Here is a 20,476-nt window from a genome sequence, read left to right as displayed (position 1 = left end):
AATCTTCGTTTGTGTGTGTAACAAAGGAATTGCTGGTGCTATTTTGAGTCCTTTACACATTTTATAAACCTTTTGTGAGTTTTTAGCTGATAAAAATACCACCATATGTACGCACATACAACGAGTGCATTTATGCAGCATTGTTTTCGATGCTCTGTAAGTTCTGTCGCAAAATATACATCATAAAAGCAGTTTTTTTTGTTTTGTTTTGTAAATGTCAGTTCAGTGTTAAAAATGACAGTGTGAACACTAAGTGAACCAGGACTAAATGTATCAGTTTATTTTTTGCTGGACCAAAAGAACCAAGAGAACCGAACTCCAACTGTGAACACCCTTAGACACAAACTGACCACCAAGTGCAACTTTCAGATGCAGTTTTTATATTTAAGCTCAGGAAAAGGACATGATTGAACACAGGATTGCGGGATATTATAGTCAGCAAAGGGTACATCTATGCACCCTTCAAAAATCGATCAGATGAAAGCATCTCAGTAAACAAAATGTCACATTATCATTGGATTCGAATGCCTTGTTACCTTCTTACCTCCGGCAGCATTTCTTAGCTTTCAGACACAGCCACAGTAACTACACCATTGTGCTGCCAACACAGAATATTTGCATTGATGGCCTTTCAAAAATAGTAGTGTTTAATGACAAAGTAATCTTTGCCATCTTGACTTTTAGTACCCATGACATTGAGCCTACTTTGTGAGTTTGTGTTGCTGTAATTTGATTATTTTGGCTGAAGTTTTAGAATATTTTTTGTTTGATTTTGAAATCTTCCACTCGTATGCTTGAGCGAACATACTCCATACTACCTGTGCCATTAATGAGTCAGCATTGAGACAAATGCAAACCTTTTCTGTCTGCTTGCATCTTTCAGGAAATGATAACTTATTAAAAGCTGTCCCATGGACATGCGATTGTGCATATTTTCAAAATGAGATGGAAAGAATGTTGTGTGATTTGATATGTGTCTGCAGAGAATAGAAAGGGGTGAATCTTGTTATCTTGAAACTATGCATGATTAAGTATTATCTTTAAGCTTGGTTTATATCATTTCATTTCAGAGTGATAATATATTTAATTTCATGTAATATATAAATTATGTGCTAAACTGTTTTTAAATCAGTAACTACACATATCAGTGGGAGACAAGAACGGATTCTGTGTGATAAAGCATTAGAGTGCCACCTAGAGGCCTGACAGGCACATCACAAGCATAAGAGGTCCCCACTTTTAAAGAAAGATGTCCACGCTTAACTTTTCACAAAAGATTTGTTTGTTAGGTTTTAAATGATAAAATGATAGATATATTTTTCAAAATAAAGTATTCAGACACTTTGTAGCTGTCAAATGTTACGTGTTCATAATCAACTGAAGTCTTTTTTACCTGTGGTTACTCTGTTGTGACACAGAGAACAGACTTAATACACTAAACAACTAATGTCATAAACAATTTGTTTTTCATAGGAGGGAAAGAAGAAATTTGACAAGGAGACGGAAAAGTACTATTCCACTCTGGACAAACATCTCAACCTGTCGTCCAGAAAAAAGGAATCAGCTCTCCAAGAGGTGATTCATTCCATAAATAAGTCTAGTTTTGCACTTTCCAAAGGAAATACCAGTGCTTGCAAGAAAGAATTTTAGTAAGTTTAGGTTTTAGTCTTGATTCTGATGCAGTGCTGTATTAGAAGTGCCTTACCATCATGAAATCTTGCTTTCTGTCTGCTGTGCACAAGACTTATGGTAGCTATGTTTACATCCACCTATTTTTATGCACATTTTGGGATATTGCACAAAAAAAAAAAAACCCTGGATGAAAAATGGCAAGATGCACATATATTCAAAACATGTGCATTAAAAACAAAACGTATGGCCTCAATTGAGGTGGATGATTTATTTATTTATTTTTAATAAGAAGATAGCACATTAACTACGATGGAAACATATTTACAGAATAAATCCTACGGTCCGCAACAAAAAAAAAATTAAAAGTGGATGTGATTGGATAACTGGATTAACCAGCAGACCAATTTCATTGTACAGCATCTCAAATGTTGGATTGATCATTCTAAAATGTCTGAGGAAAAAATGTCATCAAAATGATTTGATTTAATTCCCTCCAAAAAGCATCTTGCATGATATATATCACATGACAGTGTTTCGTCATTTATGATGTAGGATAACAGAGCTAGAGTGGCTTCCCTGATTGCAGCAACTTTCATTTTTATTACAGATATTTTTATGAAGGTAATATGATGCCATAAAGAAACGCATGCGCAGGGTAAGATTTGTGAAAGTGTACATAAGATTGCATGTGTAAATTAAATTTGCATGTGCAAGAGAAGATTTGTAATGTTGCAAATCGCCTTTCAAGTGTAAGAAAAAAATATTTGCGGCATTTTACTGTTATTCATAAGTGTAATTCATGTATTGTGAAACTGCAGCTTCATGCTAACGCAAAATAAATATGATCTGTATTCTTCTGACTTCCATTTTTCCGCGCCTACACTTTTGGCACATTTTTTTTGCAAAAATACGGTCAAAAGCATTGCAGGCCTGTGAACAGCACGCTTGCAAAACTCAATGAGCGAGAGAATCGTGCCAAAACTGTAAGCGCAGCTAAAAGACAGACGCAACTGTACAAATCGGGTTATTTCGGGAACTTTTTTGCCCCATGCACACAAGTCATTTAGATATTTGCAAAAGTTAATTTTTTTCATGCGATCAATCTGTTTTGCAGTTCCTGACTCCGTTTTCGTTTTCTGTTGTTTTCGCTTGCAAATTGCTGTTCACAGACCTGCAATGCTTTTGGCCGTATTTATGAGAAAAAACGTGCCAAAAGTGTAAGCGCGGAAAAATGGAAGTCAGAAAAATACAGATCATGTTTAATTCACGTTAGCATGAAGCTGCAGTTTCAAAATACATGAATTACACTTACGAATAACAGTTAAATACTGCATATATTTTTTTTCTTACACTTGAAAGGCAATTTACACCTTTACAAATCTACAAATCTATCTTGCGCATGCAAATTTATTTTACGCTTGCAATCTTATGTACACTTTCACAAATCTTACCCTGCGCATGCGATTCTTTATGTCGTTATATTTCCTTCATATATTTTGCGCCAGTTTCTCAGTGACGATTGTGTTCTCTTGAACTCATGGGATGGAAACAGTGCAAATGTGATATTCTAATTTTGCGCACAAGTTAAATTCACAACGTTGCATGAAAACATGGATAGTGAATCAACAAATAACTGCACTGTAATGCTGCCTTCATGTGCTATCAGAATTATCGTAAATATCAGTTCCCTATTCGGAAATAGGACATGAATGCCCTAAACGCCTAAAGTCATATTTAGTACTGGGAGACAATTTTTATTCCCAAGTTTCCAAGTTGGGCGGACTATGAACTTTAAACATGGCGGAGGAGAGCAGCATAGAACGAAGGCAGCATAGTGGTGAGTAAATGGTTGAATATATACAAGGAAGATGAAGTCCAATCAAAATTCTGTATGCAAATCAATGCAAGAAAGACAACAGATTGCAAGTCAGTATGCTAAAAAAGTTTTATTTTCTTCAAATGTAAAACTGAAACTGTTTACACGTTGACTTTTTTAATGACAACAGTGACCAAAGCATGTGTGAGTTTTGTGATGTAATTTATTTAAATGGATAGTTCACTTTTTTTATCATTTACTCACCCTCATGATGTTCCAAACCTGACTTTCTTCTGAGAAAAATAAAAATAAATTTTTAGTAATGTACTTTCCACACTTTCCATTCAATTGCAATAAATGGGAACGTAATAACCCACACGTCATATGAACTTGTATAGTTCTTAGTGTTCTTTTTTAAAATTGAAAGCTTGAATTTCTCCTTTTGTGTTTCACAGAAGAAAGTCATATGGGTTTTAAACAACATATGAGTACAAAATAATTCAATTTTCCATAGCCATTTTTGGGTGACTAATCCTTTTAAAAACCTCAGGGTTTACAAGCTTTAGTTCCTGTTTTTTTTTCTCCTTCATTCCTCTTTCCTGCTGTTCAGAGATGTTCCTATGTGTTTGTTTAGCTTGTTGTTACACAAATTCTCACAAAGCTAAGCCATAAATTCTCACATGTAACGATTAACCAAAGCCCAAACACATCCAAATGAGCGAACAAGCCTGGCAGTCATCGCTTTCTGTCTGTCTCCGGGGTAACAGCGCTCTATGTTCATTTCCAGGCTGACGCTCAGATTGATAAGGAAAGGCAGCTCTTTTATGACGCCTCGCTAGAATACGTCTTCAAAATCCAGGAGGTTCAAGAGAAGAAGAAATTTGAATTTGTTGAGCCGGTAAGATCTTTGTGATGCATATTTAGACTTGAAGTTTCTGTTTCACAAACTGAAGCTCACAAAGCCACTTTTATGCACATAAACATGAAAACGTATAGACAAATGTAACTCCTGAAAAATACATTTGATGCCCATCACGATGTGTAATGTAATGAGAATCAAGCCAATCTGGTCAGTAATGGTTTTGTAGTCAACAGGAAGTAGGTTGAGAGTTTGAACACTGAAGTCATAATCACACTCTTATCATGCCAACTTAATCAAACCTCAGCTGTCATTTCCTGTCCCACAATCACCCCTGAACTATTTAAGAGATAATACACCCAAAAATTGAAAATTCTATCATTTACTCACCATCATTTCATTCCAAACTTGTGTGACTTTCTTTATCTGTAGAGCACAAGATATTTTGAAGAATGTTCGCAAACAAAGTGTTTTGGTTTCCATTGACTTCCATCTGTATGGACCAAAAAAAAAAACAGACATTCCTCGAAATACCTTCTTTTATGATAGAAAGACGTACAAGTTTGGATCGACATTAAGGTGAGTGGATGATGACAGAATTTAAAGTTTTGGGTGAACTGCAACCAAAACTCAGAAATCTTAATATCATGTCTCACCAAATTTGTCCAGTACCAAATGATCAATGATGCATTCCACTTTCATTGTCAATGACATCACTGTCTAATTATTTTCTTTTACTGGAAATACAACATTATGTTCATTTAAGTTTATTTTTATTTCTTCTAATTTATTTTTTGAGGGGAACCTTTGAGACAAAGTTGATCCTTCAATTATAAACCAATAATTGAAAGTTTCCTACCATTAAAAATAGTTTGAGAGGAAGTGCTCTTACTATAATTTTTTGGGTTCTTTTCATGTTTGCCATCTAAATCTCCACTCAGCAAATAGATCGCATAAAATACACAACAGCTGAACCTCACATATTACAACAGTGGACAGAATTTTCATGACTCATTCCTACATTAAGCAAATTTATATGCATAAGTGTGAGCAGTAAAGTGAGTCAGACAATGCGCTGTATATATTTAGAGGGGCATCCACTGTTTATCACCAGGCATGGGGAAAACAACGCTGTTAATCTACCAGAAGCACCGCAGTATGTTCTGCTCTTGAGTTTCGGGGGTTTGACATCAGCATCTTTGAATTCTTGTGCTAAAGTCTCTATCAGAAAGTAAAATTGTTGCAGTGGCCAGATGGGTTAACTGTAATGCTCAATAGATGTATAACTTAATACACAATGCACTTACCATTGCCACATCAGGTCTGTGCATTAACAATTCAGTCAGTGTTTTAAGTGAGTTAAGTAAATGTCTTCCCTAAGAAATTTGAGGTTGAAGGGTTGTAATTGTATTTACAATAAATAATTTCTCCCCTTCTCTAAGTCTGACTTCTACTGACACCTAGTAGTGTGGAAGCAGAAATATGCAAAAGAAAAAGTTTTCAGTTATCAATGCCATTGTAGAAATGCACTATTTTCTGACGACCATCATTAAATGATTTTTGTCAGTGAAAATGTCAAATAACAGCAAGATTTACAGAGATAAAGCAAGTTGTATTCGGCTGGTCATGTGATTTCAACATGGCCGCCCCCATGAGGCGTCCCGCTTCATATAAAATTAAACAATTTTTGTTAGGCTACTGGTATGACTACAGTCTCCATCTAATGTGTGTTCATTGTTTTAAAAGTCCCCCTGTGGTGAAAATCCTGCTTTTAATGTTGTTTATATGTCTATGTGGTGTTTTTAATATGCTTTAAGACAAACCATGTGAAAATTCATAAATCAACACCAACAGTATGTTCTCCTTAAAACTGCAGTGAACTAAAGACAGTTTCAAAAACACGGTTTGAAATCGCTGGTGTTTCTGACGACACAAACTAACTTGTAACCAATCAGGTCAACGAGTGGATCTATGAGCTGGTTTGATTGAGTGGAGGCGGGGCTAATTTGCATATTCATAGAACGTCGTAAACTAAATGAGGCAAGGGTGTAGAATTACATTCAAGCTATTTTAAGGCATGAAGATTTTTTTTAAAGGAAAAAACTTTTACATTTGTAATTTTGGTGATCAAAGATGAGTTTTAAACAATAAAATTATTGTCTACAGGAGGACTTTAAACATTTTACAAAAGTACTATTCATTTCTTTGTGTAAATAAAAAAATCCTGTTTTAGCACACCGTTTTGAAAGTTAGAGAATCCCTTTGAATTGTATGTCAGTCTTTTGGTTGAGCAGTTATGTGACAGCTTTAGATATTCAGAGAATTTACCAACTGACACAAAATTCCTGTTTGCACTGAGAAAGAGGAAGAAATACTGTACAGTAGATATGTTGTGTTACAGGCATAATATAGTAACGTGTATTTACATCTTGTTTGGGTTGCAGCTCTTGGCCTTCCTACAGGGTCTGTTCACATTCTACCATGAGGGTTATGAGCTCGCCCATGAATTCGAGCCCTACAAACAACAGCTACAGTTTAACCTGCAGAATGTAAGTGCACGTCTCCAGTGAGTCATCCAACTTCTCTTTCACTTTTTCACTTAGCCTCCTTTTGACCAAAAATAAGTTTTCACTTCTGAAAATAAGCGACATGGTGTTCAAAAAAGGCTTGGGCATATAAAAACCTTTTGCCCTCTGTTCTTTAACCTGCTCTGTGTGTCTGTGATCAATATTTGCCTGTTATAAACCACTTCCTGCTGCTCGTCAGCATCTCTGTTTCGGGATCCATGACCTTTGACATTTTCTTTGCATCACTGTCACAGTGAGCTTAAAGCTGATGTAGTGTCACAGATTTTCAGCACAGAAGCCCTGTGCTGCTGCAGAACTATGCCAGCACTGCGGCATATATACGCTGAATTAACACTGCTGTGAAAGCGTGAGACATTAGCCTTAAATGTAATTCACTACCGCAGGACAAGCACATTTAATATTGTAGGAGTGTCATTGATAATTCACATTGATGTATTTGGCTGTGATGTTAGAGGACAAAAGAAGGAAATTAAGCCATTTCTTTTCCTTTCCTTCCAGCAATTGGTGTGTATACAGTATATCAGGGAAAATTCATGGCTAGCTGTGCATTGAGTAAAGAATGAAGTAAATATAATAAATACATTTGGACAGGTTGATCAGGACAGGTCTTGTGTGAAGGTTTATTTTGCGATAATATATGGCTGAATGTTCTGTACATTATCCAGTTTATTACTTGCTACTTGCCACATAACTAAACAATTGGACACCAAATATTGAATTTTATTTGTCAAAGCCAATTCACACTGCATTGACAGTCGCAAACCAACACCGACAGTCACACTGATCTGATAAAACCCGACGAAGAGTCGTTTGCCGTCTGTCAGTGCGGTGTGAGACATAAAATTAAGGGATAATGTACAGGCAAACCACATATTAAAATACTTTTCACAACAATAATTAATAATGCAAGTATTTAAAATTGATTAGAGTTGAAAATGTTTTAAAATCCATTACAGTGTACGAAACAATCATTGTGCAACAAGGAGAACACTATAGTATTACAGTACTTTAAAAAAATTAAGTTTACCACTATAGTACTTTTGAAAAGTCTTCTGTCTATAGCCTTGTTTCATAAACCGATGAGCTGCCTAGCTAGGCAACATTTTAGGAATCAATGTGAACACTAATTTGCATGATAGGCAGTATAATTATGCTCCCAAAAATGTTGGTCAAAATCTAAGGCAGCATTTGAAGATAAGGCAATCTTATAACACATCCTTCTGAAGAATTTGGTAATACTTGAGTCATTACTGGTGGGTTAGCTTGATCTTCACTTCAGAATTAATTATACATTTTGCTTTACTTTCATTAATTATGAACCTCCTGTATAGTAGTTGTTAGTCCTCGGAGAGGAGTAAGAAATGGTAGTTACTGATTTGCTAATAGTGAACTGCCTCATTCAACTGAGCGCTATTACTTACTAATTCATTAATCAGAGATAGAATATTGATATTGTGTTACTCATTTGTTCCTGTGTAGTTATTCATTAATGACAGAACAGTGTTCTACAGTGTTACCAAAAAGTCTTTATTTACCGATAATATGCCTCTGTAATTATAACTTGTGTGAAAAGGAATGTTGGAGTCTTACCGCCACTAGTGTTCATTACAGCTGGAAACTGCAGTGAATTGTATGTATAGGTGCGTTTTTGGAGTTTTGCAAAAATGTAGGTAGAGACCAGGCCAGTATGTCAGATTGCATGTGATCCTCGTGCCTGAGTTTTACAAATCAGTCACGTACAGTATGTGGTTTCATTTCTGTCACTTATCTTTTGGAACAGATCTTTTGGTTGTTATGCAGGTTTATATACTGCAAATGTATATTACTTATTTCAGTGCCATGTATGGTTTTAAATAAATTCACATCTGTCAGATCAATTATGAAAGGCTGTTTTAAAATGGCAGTTGCATTGCTGAGATACGGTTCCCATGATCTGTTTGTGTGTGTGTGTGTGTGTGTGTGTGTGTGTGTGTGTGTGTGTGTGTGTGTGTGTGTGTGTGTGTGTGTGTGTGTGTGTGTGTGTGTGTGTGTGTGTGTGTGTTAAACAAAGACAAGAAACAACTTTTTGAGCACCAAGCAGGAAGTAGAAATGCTGATGAAGAGAGTTCGATCTGCAGATCAAGACCAGAAGCCCCCGGGCCAGTGGACTATGGAGGGATACCTCTATGTCCAGGAGAAACGTGAGTGTCATATGGACAGTCCCAGGGCTTGCAAAATTTCAAAATCGCTGGTAGCCCTTCGGGGAGGCACTCTTCAGATTTTGGTAGCCCGAAATGATTTTTACTAGCCCAAATAAAAAGACATTTTTTAATGTAGAAGATTGGTTAGGAGTCAAAACATCAACCAAAAACTTTTTCAAAACACAAATATCAACAAGTGCGCAGCTCCGTTGTTTTAAAGTCTGACAACGCTAAAAGTGTTAATTTTCTGATGAAATAATTCACATATTGAAGTGTAGCAATAAATAATAATAACAACAATACCAGACTTTTTTGAGGCAAGTAAATGGTGCTCTAATTATTTTATGCTGTTTATAGCAGAATATATGATGGTCAAGTCACCTTTATTTATGTAGAGCTTTTTACCATACAGATTTGTTTGATTCAAAGCAGCTTTACAGTGATAGTGTGTTCGCACATGGATTCAAACATTCTGACACGTAAAGTAAAGCATTCATGTCAAAGTGGAGCTTTAATTTTTATTGTGCATAGGCGTAATTTATGGGTGGGACATGTCCCCACCACTTTTTCTCAGGGTCGATATTGTCCCCCACCATTTGTGAAACATTTCGAGGCACGGATGTACCTAATACAAATAAATAATACATCTCCAGTTATCAAGCAGAGCATTCATTCAGTTCGTTATTAAATAAGAGAAAATCTAGCGCCAAAATGTGTTGTTTTTTAAATCAAGCTGAGCGCTCGTTGCCGCGGCGATCAGTTCCATTGATACAGTGTTCTCTTGCGGCTCGCGCAGTCTTCACTCGGACGCGCGCTTTAATCTATCGCCATTGCGGAGGCTCTATTCATTCCTGTGAAATCACAAAACAAAATGCACACAAACGTGTCCCTTCTTGATATAGACTGTAACGAATGATGAACATATTCGGTTTTGATGAGAAAAAAAAAATCTATACGTGTGCAGATTAGAACCCAGAACCTCTGACACACTTGGCAAAAGTTTTAACCACAAGACCACTAAGGTACACAAGCAAAGTCATGAACATTGTCTGTACTAACAATATTAGTGGGTCTCATTAAAAGACTAATTAAACCCAATGTAACGTTACTATTGAAATTAATTTCTAGACATCGTAATGTTTTGTTTTTTTTCAAATTGTTATTTGAATTGTTACATGTATCTGATTTTGTATTGTATTAGTAACACACACACACACACTTGTCCCACCCACTTTTTTAAAAAAAATTACGCCACTGATCATGTGTTTCTCTTAAAACAGGCATGGAGATTCATGAGAAATTGCTCTGCGGATAAATCAGCGTGGTCAAAAACTTGCGCGGTCATATTTTTCCTTAAAATAACTAGTCAATAATGTGATTAAAGGGAGCAATTTGATTACACTATTTCAGATAGCCCGTCGGGCAGGCCGGGCTAGTGAGCCCTGAGTCCTCAATCTTTCTGGCAAGAGCGGTGAGCTAACAAAAGGACAGACAGCCTGTAACCTTCCATGCCAGACACTTTTTTCAAAACATGGTGATAACAGGTCTAGAATTTTGTTATTCATATTTATCTTTTCGGTTTCACTTTATTTTCATCGTCGCTTTAACACATTCTGTTGACTATAAGTAACGTTGCACCTACATGTCTAGTAACTCTCATTAGAGTGTTAGTAGAGTATTAGTTTACTGGGTTAGGGTTAGAATAAGTTGACGTAGTTGGAAAGTTACTTACAGTCAGTAGAATGTCTGTTTGAGGACCATCACAATAAAGAGTTTGCAACTAAATGTCAGCTAACTCTCATTAGAGTATTAGTAGACGGTTTGCTGTCTGCTTCATATCTGCTAAGTTACTTATAGTCAACAGAATGTTCATAAGGGACCATCAAAATTAAGTGTTACCATTTTTCCTAAGTGACCTCTTTCTAGTCGTATCCTGTATTTTCCTGTTCCTTCACACGGCAAAGGAAATGCCAAAATAAAATCCACAAGTAAACAGAATGCTTTTGATTATCATCAGATAATTTCAGACACGACAGAGAATGACCTGTTCTAGGAAAGAAAAACATTGCCCTCTTGTGGACTGATACATCAAGCACAATGAAGATTTAGTGAAGAGTTGTATGCTAAATATATTGCTAATATAAAACGTATTGTTTTTTTTTTATTTTAAAATCTAAATCTATAAATATTATCCAAAAATATATTAAATAATTTCAGTGAAATTCAAAAATACAAATGATAAACACATATTTAGTACATAGATTTTATTTTAAATCTTAACGTAAAATACATTTTCTATTCTTAAAAAAATTATTAAACGTTTTAAAGAAGCTACTTTTTGCTACTGAACCCTAGGAGTTGGAGTCCACACATGTTGCATGCATATCTAACATGTATTATGTTGTAGGAAATATATTTCATTGCCTGTATAGCACTTTTTTATATATATTTTGGTGAACAAATCATTTATAACATACATTATATTTAAAAAATAAAAATTAAGATTTTTTTTAATAGCCTACATGTTGTCCTGTCCAGAATTTGTGTGAGCTGCAAATGAACAATGTTTTCCCAAATACCTCAAAACAATTATATCACATTTGCACTTTTCATGTGTGTGTTGCAGGGCCTTTGGGCTGCACATGGACACGGCATTATTGCACATATGAGAAAGTTAGTAAGACCTTCAGCATGTGCAACACAGAGGCGAAGACCACAGCTAAACAGGTACAAAGATGCTCATGTGGGATCAGAAGGGCTGTTTGCTTCAGATCGTCACTGTCTGTCTCTCTCTTTCACAGAATGGTGTCATGTCAAATCCCCCAGAGAAGTTCAGACTGAAGTCCTGTATTAGGAGGAAGACTGACTCGATTGATAAACGCTTCTGTTTTGATATCGAGGTTGTTGAAAGGTGGGTGTCTGCAGTGACAGCACAGTACAGACGTTTTAAAACCTTCAAATATTTCATCCAAAAATTATAATTTTGTCATTCATGTCATTCTTCCATGGAACCAAACAAGAAGTTTTAAAGAATGTCCAGGCCTTTTTTGACCATTTAATGAAATAGAAATTCTATTTTTATATATATATATCTGTGATGTGGCCAGGGAAAATGTTGCCGACAGAAAAAAAGTCCTTATTGGTGAGCACTGAGAAGTCTTCAGAATAGATAGATAGATAGTTAGTTAGTTAGTTAGTTAGTTAGTTAGTTAGTCAACTTTAGGGAGAGTAAATGATGACCAAATTTAAATTTTTGGGTGAATTCCTTTTCCGATAACATTTGCTATAGTTTCTGTTTCTGTGCTCAAATATGAAACTTCACTTCTTGTTTTAAGAGTGGCCTGCATTTCTGTTTTCTGCATGCTCCTTGTGTCTTTTTTTCACACTAACTGTACAATCTTTCTTCTATGTAATCTAACTGTATAATCTTCTGTTTTTACTTGCATCTGCCTTCATGGCACAGTCTTACGATATTAGGTGGCAAATATGTTTGCATTTATATGTATGTTATACACTGTGCACACTCAGTAGAACATGCATGTTCTACTAACACTCAGGCAGACCTGTATGTTGGTAAGTAGCTGCAAATGTTACTGCCTGTCTGTTCATGTTCTTTGCCACCTAGTGTAAGGTTGCACTGTTGTTTTCTGACAGTTTACCTTGTATGTGCCCATTTCTCTTGTCCCTTCTCTGTGTTTATTTCAATCTAGAAATACCATCTATCGTGGAACTCTTTTCAGACCACTGCAATTTTTCTGTAAAGCCCGGTATGTGACCAGACCTGTGCCCTACAGCGCAAAAAGCATGTTGTAGCGCATGTGTGCTGCATTCCAAATCCCACGCTGATCAAAGCTCATTTCTCACCCCAATGGTTTTAAAGGATTGCATGTTAAAAATCCAGCACATTTCCTGCACCCATAATTGGTGGGATAACAGTTTGATTTGATTTAACTGGCTGAGTGATTCTACCTACTCATTTTTGATCTACCTACCACAATCTATCACTTGACATCAAGGAACCAGTGTTGCCAACTAGTTTCAAAGGAAAGTAGCTAACGCCTTCCCTAAAAGTCGCTAAATGTCGCTCAATTACGTCATAGGTCAATTAGCATATTCATGACGTCATCACGTCATAGTTGCGTTCTGCCTGCCTAATGTGTTTTCTCTCTAAATTCATGCTCATATACTATATTTTATTATAATATAATAAAGCTGAATGCCCAATAAAGCAGTTCTCATTTCCTATATTATTTTTGTCAGACAATATAACAGTTAGCCATGATATAGTGAATGACAAAAAAAATTTATATGTGTAAAATTATCTGATTTGAGAGAGTTCGGGAACTGGATGAAAGCTTTGTGATAATGAGCATTGCAAGTAATAAGCACCAGAAAAGAAAGGAAATTAAAATGGTCAAACAAAATTCTATAAATATAAAACAAAAGAGAAGCAGATAAGTGAAAAGTCTGTGGAAAGCGAAAGGGGTCTGAAAAGTCGCTAAAAATAGACAAAGGCGAAAAAACCTCCAAATTTCCAATAATTTAACAACACGTTCGCAATGTTCAAAAGTCTTGGATGTTGGTTGTGTCATGCCATGCCACTAAGCAAATAAAATATTGAATTTATTTCATATTTATTTTTAGTAAGTGCTAAATTCATGTGTTTTTTATTTTATTTTACACCTTATGATTTGATTTATTAATTGATTAGCTTTTCATCATCTCATGAACCCCCGTCATTCCCTCACAAACCCTTTTATGATGCATTGTGACAAACTCTGTGAATTATCCAAAATAAGAAACGAGTATAAACACTTATTTCAGTCAAAATTCAGAAGTATCAATACAAATAGCTCTATTTTGCATTTTACACACTATTTGCACAAAAGTGTGTTACACGCTTCTTTGTCAATAAGAATATCATGTGTTACTCTTCAAACTCTGGAATCGAATTAAATTCATGTGAGTAAGGCAGTTTGTGTGATTTGCTGTCTGTGTATATTATTTTAAATCACTCACTAATGAAGTTCTATGACCGGTTACTTTAAAAGGCTGCTGCATATATAGACAGCAAGGCAGCTCACTAGGTTTTGTACAATAGTTCACTTAAAATTCCATCTCAAAATGTTCTGTTTCTGAAAAAGTTATTGAAAGATGCTTTATAAGCAGATAGTTTTGACTGTAAATTCCGATTGGATGAGCCACGGTAGTCGCTATAAATGACCTGATATGCATACACTTCCTGATATACACACATATCCTCCTAATGCCATCACCTTCAAACTGCACTGCATCGTGCTTGCTCTAACAAGTGGGATGGTGATAATCAAAGCATAACTGAGCGTATAGCTCGTTCATCCATGCACAGATATTAGTGACAGTTTTTGCACAGGCATGAAACGCGTTAATGGCTATGAGCTCACTCTAACGTTCACCTTACAGATACGGTTCATGCAAATGCTGTCAAATCATGTGTGAAGAAGATCCATGGGCGATATTTATGGGTGAATTAATTCCTTGTGATTCTAATCGGTGTGAAACTCCGAGCACAGATAAAGAATATGGTTAAATTGATGTTTATGTAAATGAAATGGTACTTTCATGCATCGTTTTTTTCCCAAGAGTGTGTTGTGTTACTGAGCATGGGAAATGTAAATGTTTTAAGGCCATCACACAACATGCTTTTTGAATAATTACACATCATAGATTCACCATCATGTCATTTCAAACACCTGTGACTTTCTTTTTCTTTACTTTTTAGTGTTTTGAAGAATGTTCATGCTGTTCTTGTCCATAAAACAACATCATATAGTCACCAGGAACTCTAAAAATGAGGGGGAAAACTCCATAAAAGTTACCAATATGACTCCTATATAATACGCTCTAAGTCTTCGTAAGTAATTTAACAGTTTAGTGCAAAATTGAAGCTGTTATTCACTGAAAATCTTTGTACCGCTACTCTTTCTAGTTCATTGCATGGAAAAGAGCAGTTTGAACATTCTGCTAATTTTTTCCTTTTGTGTTCCATATAAGGACAAAAATCATACAGGATGGGTGAACTAATGCTGCTCAACCTGACTAAAAAAGGATAGTTTTTTAACCCAAAAATTAAAATTCTGTCATATTTTGAGAAATGGAAGTCAATGGTAACCAATAACCAATTGCTGGTTTCGTTCCCAGCAATCTTCAAAATATCTTTTTATGTTCCACACTGAAAAAAAAAGTCATACTGGTTTGAAATGACATTGGGTGAGTAAATGATGACAGAATTTTGATTCTTTAGTCAATTGTCAATGATGTTGCGACATTTCGTTTGAAATGAATCCTTTCTTTTAACTACATTCTTTAGTTTAGGCATATACGAGCAAAGGCACTATACAGGAACTATAGTAAGTAGGCAGGATATTTCTAGAGCCTGTCAGATTTTAAAGTGCTGTGTTGTCTTCAGGCATGGCATTATCACGCTACAAGCGCTGTCGGAGTCCAACAGGAGACTCTGGCTGGAAGCTATGGATGGCAAAGAGCCGGTGAGTGCTGGACAAACTTTCTCCCCTGATTTGATACTATTTTGACTTAGTTGTCATCATTGCTTCTGTATTGATTCAAGCTTCAGAAGATCCTCAAGTTCAGGTATTTTCTTCAAAACATGTAAAAATGGATTATCAGCTATTTAATTGCTCAACAAGTAATTCACGGTGAAATCAATAAAATAAATAGAATTGTTCACTCTTTTAGATCTACAATCTTCCCGCTATTCTGAGCAAGAAAGAGGAGAGTAAGTATTTAAATCTCTAAGCAGTGTGTTTATATGTATCATGTGAAGGCTTTATTTGTTTTACATATTTCATTTTATTGTATATTATGTCTTGCCTTTTTATTTTTTTCAATCAGTGTGAGCTTAATGTTTGAGTCTGACCTCACATGCTCTTATCAGATTAGCTGTGTTTAACAAACACTTATTCAGATATTGTGTTCTGTTTCCCATCACTACACCCTTTGTGTGTCTCTGCTCTCTCATTTCCTTTTACAAGGTCGATAGCATTATACTGAGTACAACCAGAGTAAGCCGTATCCCCCTGAGTGTGACGCACACTAAATCCATCTATTGAACATATTGTTTCTTTTCACCTGTCTTTTATAGCATTTTTAAATGAGGCTGGCTTTAATTTTGTGAAGAAGTGTATACAGCTGGTGGAGATGAGAGGTGAGTTTTGTGTTTATTGCCACTTACCTATTATATAGGATATTTATTGTGGATTAAGCATTCCATACTTTTTTATTTTTGCATCCTTATAATAATAATAATAGAAAAAATAATAATTTTCCAACTAAATAATATAAAATATGTAATGTCATGTTTCAGGAATCTTACCCTATGAAAGAAATATGTGTGCGTGCACACGCGCGCGCGTGTATGTGTGTGTGTGTGTGTGTGTGTGTGTGTGTGTGTGTTTATTCCTTAAAATACTAATAATAATGATAGTACTAGTAGTAATGCATTACAAATAAATAAAGATATTTAAGTAATATCATGTTTTAGGAATCTCACCCTGAATTGTGTGTGTGTGTGTGTGTGTGTGTGTGTGTGTGTGTGTGTGTGTGTGTGTGTGTGTGTGTGTGTGTGTGTGTGTGTGTGTGTGTGTGTGTGTGTGTGTGTGTGTGTGTGTGTGTGTGTGTGTGTGTGTGTGTGTGTGTGTGTGTGTGTGTGTGTGTCTGTGTGTGTCTGTGTGTGTGTGTGTAAATAAAAAAATAAGTGTAATAATAAGATTTACAAAGTTTTGTTAAAATGTATTGTTGGCAATGTTAAGGTGTCTAAAAAAATTTCTGAGATACGCTTTTGCCCCAAAGGTTAAAGAGACTTGTTACAAAATCCTTATGAAATGGGTATGTTCTCTGTCTTGCTTTGTAAATGTGCAAAATGTGCAATACATTTTTTAAAGACATTTATAAAAATTTATTTTTAAAATTATTTAAAATGAGTCATATTTCTAATTTCAATTCATATTTCTATTTCAATCTATCTGTTCATCAAAAATCCTGACAGTCAGAAATGTGCCTAAACTGACATTAGATTAAGTCATTTATATGTCATTTAGTCTCCCTCTCTGGGAATCTAGAGATTAAGTGTGCATGTGTGCTGTGTTTATATATTTATATATGTTCTGTGTGTATATATTCTCCTCTCAGCAGGGCTCAACACTATGGGTTTGTACAGAGTCGGTGGAATAAACTCCAAAGTGCAGAAGCTCATGATCACAGTCTTCTGTAAGTCCCTTCACTCTACACAACTCGAGAACTAGACACAGAAATGTGTGATTCAGGCCAGGGTAGCAAAGATGCATTGCTCTGGCGCAGTTCCCTCTCGCAAAAACATTGTCAAATTAATTTATTTTGGAGTTTAACGCCACATCTGATAGCTATTCATTTTGTTCTGAAAGAACTCAAAAAATGCCTGGAATCAGTGTGTCTGTAAACCCTAAATCAGGTATAAAACCTTCACAGACCAACTTTAAAAGTCCATGACACCAAACCATGACACCAAAATTGACTATTCTTATTTTATTTATGGAATGTTGCATTGTTTATTATAAATGATTTCTCTATGCAGATTTTCTTATTAGTGTGCCCTCATATATATATATATATATCAGATGTGGCGTTAAACTCCAAAATAAATTAATTTGTAAATAAATAAATTATAATTTTAATATGATATTTTATATGATATTTTGAGGCCTATTTTAGAACCATTCATATTTTTGCATTCAGAAACTTTCTTGACTGTTAAGCACATTTTCACCTGTAATGGAAAAAAAAGCCCTCAGTATTATTACCATAACCAATAACCAAAAATAATGATACATCGTTTAGATAGTGCTGATTTTTATTTTTTATTCTACAGCAAGCATGTTTCTCATTACTAACCTACTCAACGGGGGGGACAGTATGTTTATTTTTCATGAAAATATAGTCACAATGTAAAAATCTCAATAGTTCCTAACAATCAACTTAATTTTCTTGCAACATTAGTTTCTTATTTTGTAAGAAAATTATGTGAAATATGAGATTTACCCAAATTACTTTTATGTTGGATTAGCCGTTTCCATGGGTCATAAATATTTAAAGTTTAATGTCACTACAACATCTGCACACAAACAGTGTTGTACATGTACCTTGGTTTCTCTTACAGCACCCAAAGCAGCATCAGATATGGATCTGGACCCAGACACATGGGACAACAAGACTATCACCAGCGGCCTCAAGAATTACCTCAGGTTCGTGTGTTCAGGCTGACGTCACTACTCCTAATGGAGGTTCAAGATGTTAGTGAGAATCGCCCTGAAATAATGTGTACCTTTCTTTGTTTGAGAGAGTTGAAAATAGCCAATAGCATTTCTGAGAGAGGAGATAACAAGATGTCATTCTTGTGTCCGTCCACTAGGTGTCTGTCTGAGCCGCTCATGACTTACAAGCTTCATTCTGACTTCCTCATGGCTGTCAGTAAGTTATAAAGCAATTGAATTACATGTTAAACACGAGTGTATGCATATCACAAGTTATTTTATATTTGGGTTGAGTTTGTGATCATGGTGTGTTGATACTCACTGCTGTGTGTGTGCACTTAGATGAGTGAAAAGCAGAGCACAGATTCCGAGTATGGGACACCATACTTGGCTACACACGTCACCTCACTTGATGTGTTTGGTCTGTTTTCTTTCAGAATCTGATGATCAGAACTACAGAGTGTGTGCAGTTCACGCGCTGGTGCATAAACTACCTGACAAAAACAAAGAGATGTTGGAGCTATTAATCAAACATCTACTTAAGTATGACTCCATCCTGAATGTAGATTTAGATTACATTTTTAATCAAAAATTAAAACCTTTCTCTCTTTAAACTCACTTTCTTCTTAGTCTCATGTTATACTTTTTACATTTATTTAGAGCAAAATGTTATATAAAATGTTTGTTCAGCAGCAGTGTACAGTATGTAGTTCATGGATGCTGGTGTCTTCACAAGACTCCTTAAAGGTGCAGTATGCTAGCCTGGTTCTACCAGACTCTCGTAAATTTCATTTGTACAGAGAGTCTGGCACCGCCCCATTGACAAGCGTTAACTTCCTTTTAGGCGGGTATTCTATTGAAGTCTAAAACTATTGGATCTGCCCAGAGTCACTCTATCTGCCATAACCAATCGCTAACGTTTGGTCGTGACATATGTCTTTTCCCGAACCCCGTGGGAGGATGGCCATAAACACAAAACTAAGCAAAGATTGTTCTTGCTCCGGCTTTAACTTCTTGATATTCGGCAGCGTTGCCACAACGGACCGAATGGCTTCGCTCGCATCTTTCTTATTTTGAACTACAACTCAAAATAACGCACGAGTCGACATCAACGTCATCGTTCTCAGCCACTCCCTCTGTTCGCTGATTGGCCCGGTAAAAAATTGATCGGAGAAAACCAAAGTCTACAGCGCAATCCCAGACGTAGTACTGAAGGAAAATGAAATTGAGCGGAAGTGCGTAGGAGGGCGGAGCCAGGCTAGCAGTATGCAAGAACGCTGTTGAAATTTGAAAACTCTCCAGTGCAGGAGAGACGTTAGAGTGCGGGAAGACCTGAAAATGGACCCAGAGTTTGCTTTGTTTCTGCTCGATACATGAGTAACTAGTTTTTGCTATGTTTCTCAATGCTTTTCTATGCTGTTGTTGTTATTGTTGAATCATGTAGAAACAGCTGATTCAGAGCTGTCCGATGCGCCAGCTGTTAGTAGTTGCCTGTGTTGCATAGCGTTTCATTTTTTTGCGGCAGAGCAATGAAGGGGTGTTTCTTTTGGTTATGGGTTTGTTTGTTTGTTTGTTTGTGTGTCGATTTCAAATATCAACAGTGTTTCTCAGATATCTCTTACTGCACCTTAAACTACCTTAACCAACAAAACTTTCTTGGTCAGTGACCTTTCATCATTTAAAATTGAGTGGTAAACAGCAGGTCCACTAGGTAGCAATAACAAGCATAACCCAGTCATTTTTTTTTTTTTTGGTGTAAGTGGAATTTGTGGGGTAATTTTGAAGTTTGAAACAATGGTTGGAGTTTGCAGGATTTGATTGACACATGTCCCTGCAGTGTGTCCGCTCACAGTGAGAGTAACATGATGACGGTGTCCAATCTGGGAGTGATCTTCGGCCCTACGCTCATGCGCTCACAAGAGGAAACCGTTGCTGCCATGATGAACATCAAATTTCAAAACATTGTGGTAGAAATTCTCATCGAAAATTTTGAAAAGGCAAGTAAAATCAAAGATAATTCATAACAATTTCCAGTGAAAGATAATGCATTTATATCTATAGCTATATAACTGTGTAAACTACTGTTCAAAACTAAGGTCAAATCAGTTAGATGAAGA

General features: G+C 35.9%; 1 protein-coding gene across 10 annotated transcripts in view; it reads left to right on the top strand.

Annotated features, from left to right (window-relative positions):
* The window catches only part of arhgap42b (Rho GTPase activating protein 42b), a 134,005-nt gene that overhangs the window by 91,229 nt on the left and 22,300 nt on the right, over positions 1–20,476 (top strand). For 4 of the 10 annotated variants that reach the window (XM_077248334.1, XM_077248332.1, XM_077248341.1 and 1 more), the window contains 15 exons: positions 1,474–1,575; positions 4,236–4,346; positions 6,752–6,856; positions 8,946–9,075; positions 11,702–11,802; positions 11,877–11,986; positions 12,786–12,842; positions 15,524–15,602; positions 15,811–15,850; positions 16,217–16,279; positions 17,263–17,340; positions 18,266–18,350; positions 18,518–18,576; positions 18,797–18,902; positions 20,197–20,356. In XM_077248334.1, coding sequence (XP_077104449.1) covers positions 1,474–1,575; positions 4,236–4,346; positions 6,752–6,856; positions 8,946–9,075; positions 11,702–11,802; positions 11,877–11,986; positions 12,786–12,842; positions 15,524–15,602; positions 15,811–15,850; positions 16,217–16,279; positions 17,263–17,340; positions 18,266–18,350; positions 18,518–18,576; positions 18,797–18,902; positions 20,197–20,356 — 1,386 coding nt within the window. The remainder of the gene's footprint in view (positions 1–1,473; positions 1,576–4,235; positions 4,347–6,751; positions 6,857–8,945; positions 9,076–11,701; positions 11,803–11,876; positions 11,987–12,785; positions 12,843–15,523; positions 15,603–15,810; positions 15,851–16,216; positions 16,280–17,262; positions 17,341–18,265; positions 18,351–18,517; positions 18,577–18,796; positions 18,903–20,196; positions 20,357–20,476) is intronic. The other 6 variants (XM_077248335.1, XM_077248333.1, XM_077248338.1 and 3 more) reach the window with 3 other exon arrangements.

The sequence above is a fragment of the Siphateles boraxobius genome, unplaced genomic scaffold, assembly GCF_051911475.1.
Source record: "Siphateles boraxobius isolate OS27281-9 unplaced genomic scaffold, OSU_SipBor_1 30, whole genome shotgun sequence".
Classification (NCBI taxonomy): Eukaryota; Metazoa; Chordata; class Actinopteri; order Cypriniformes; family Leuciscidae; genus Siphateles; species Siphateles boraxobius.
The sequence above is the reverse complement of the archived record's forward strand: the minus strand, read 5'-3'. Positions and strand labels throughout refer to the sequence as shown.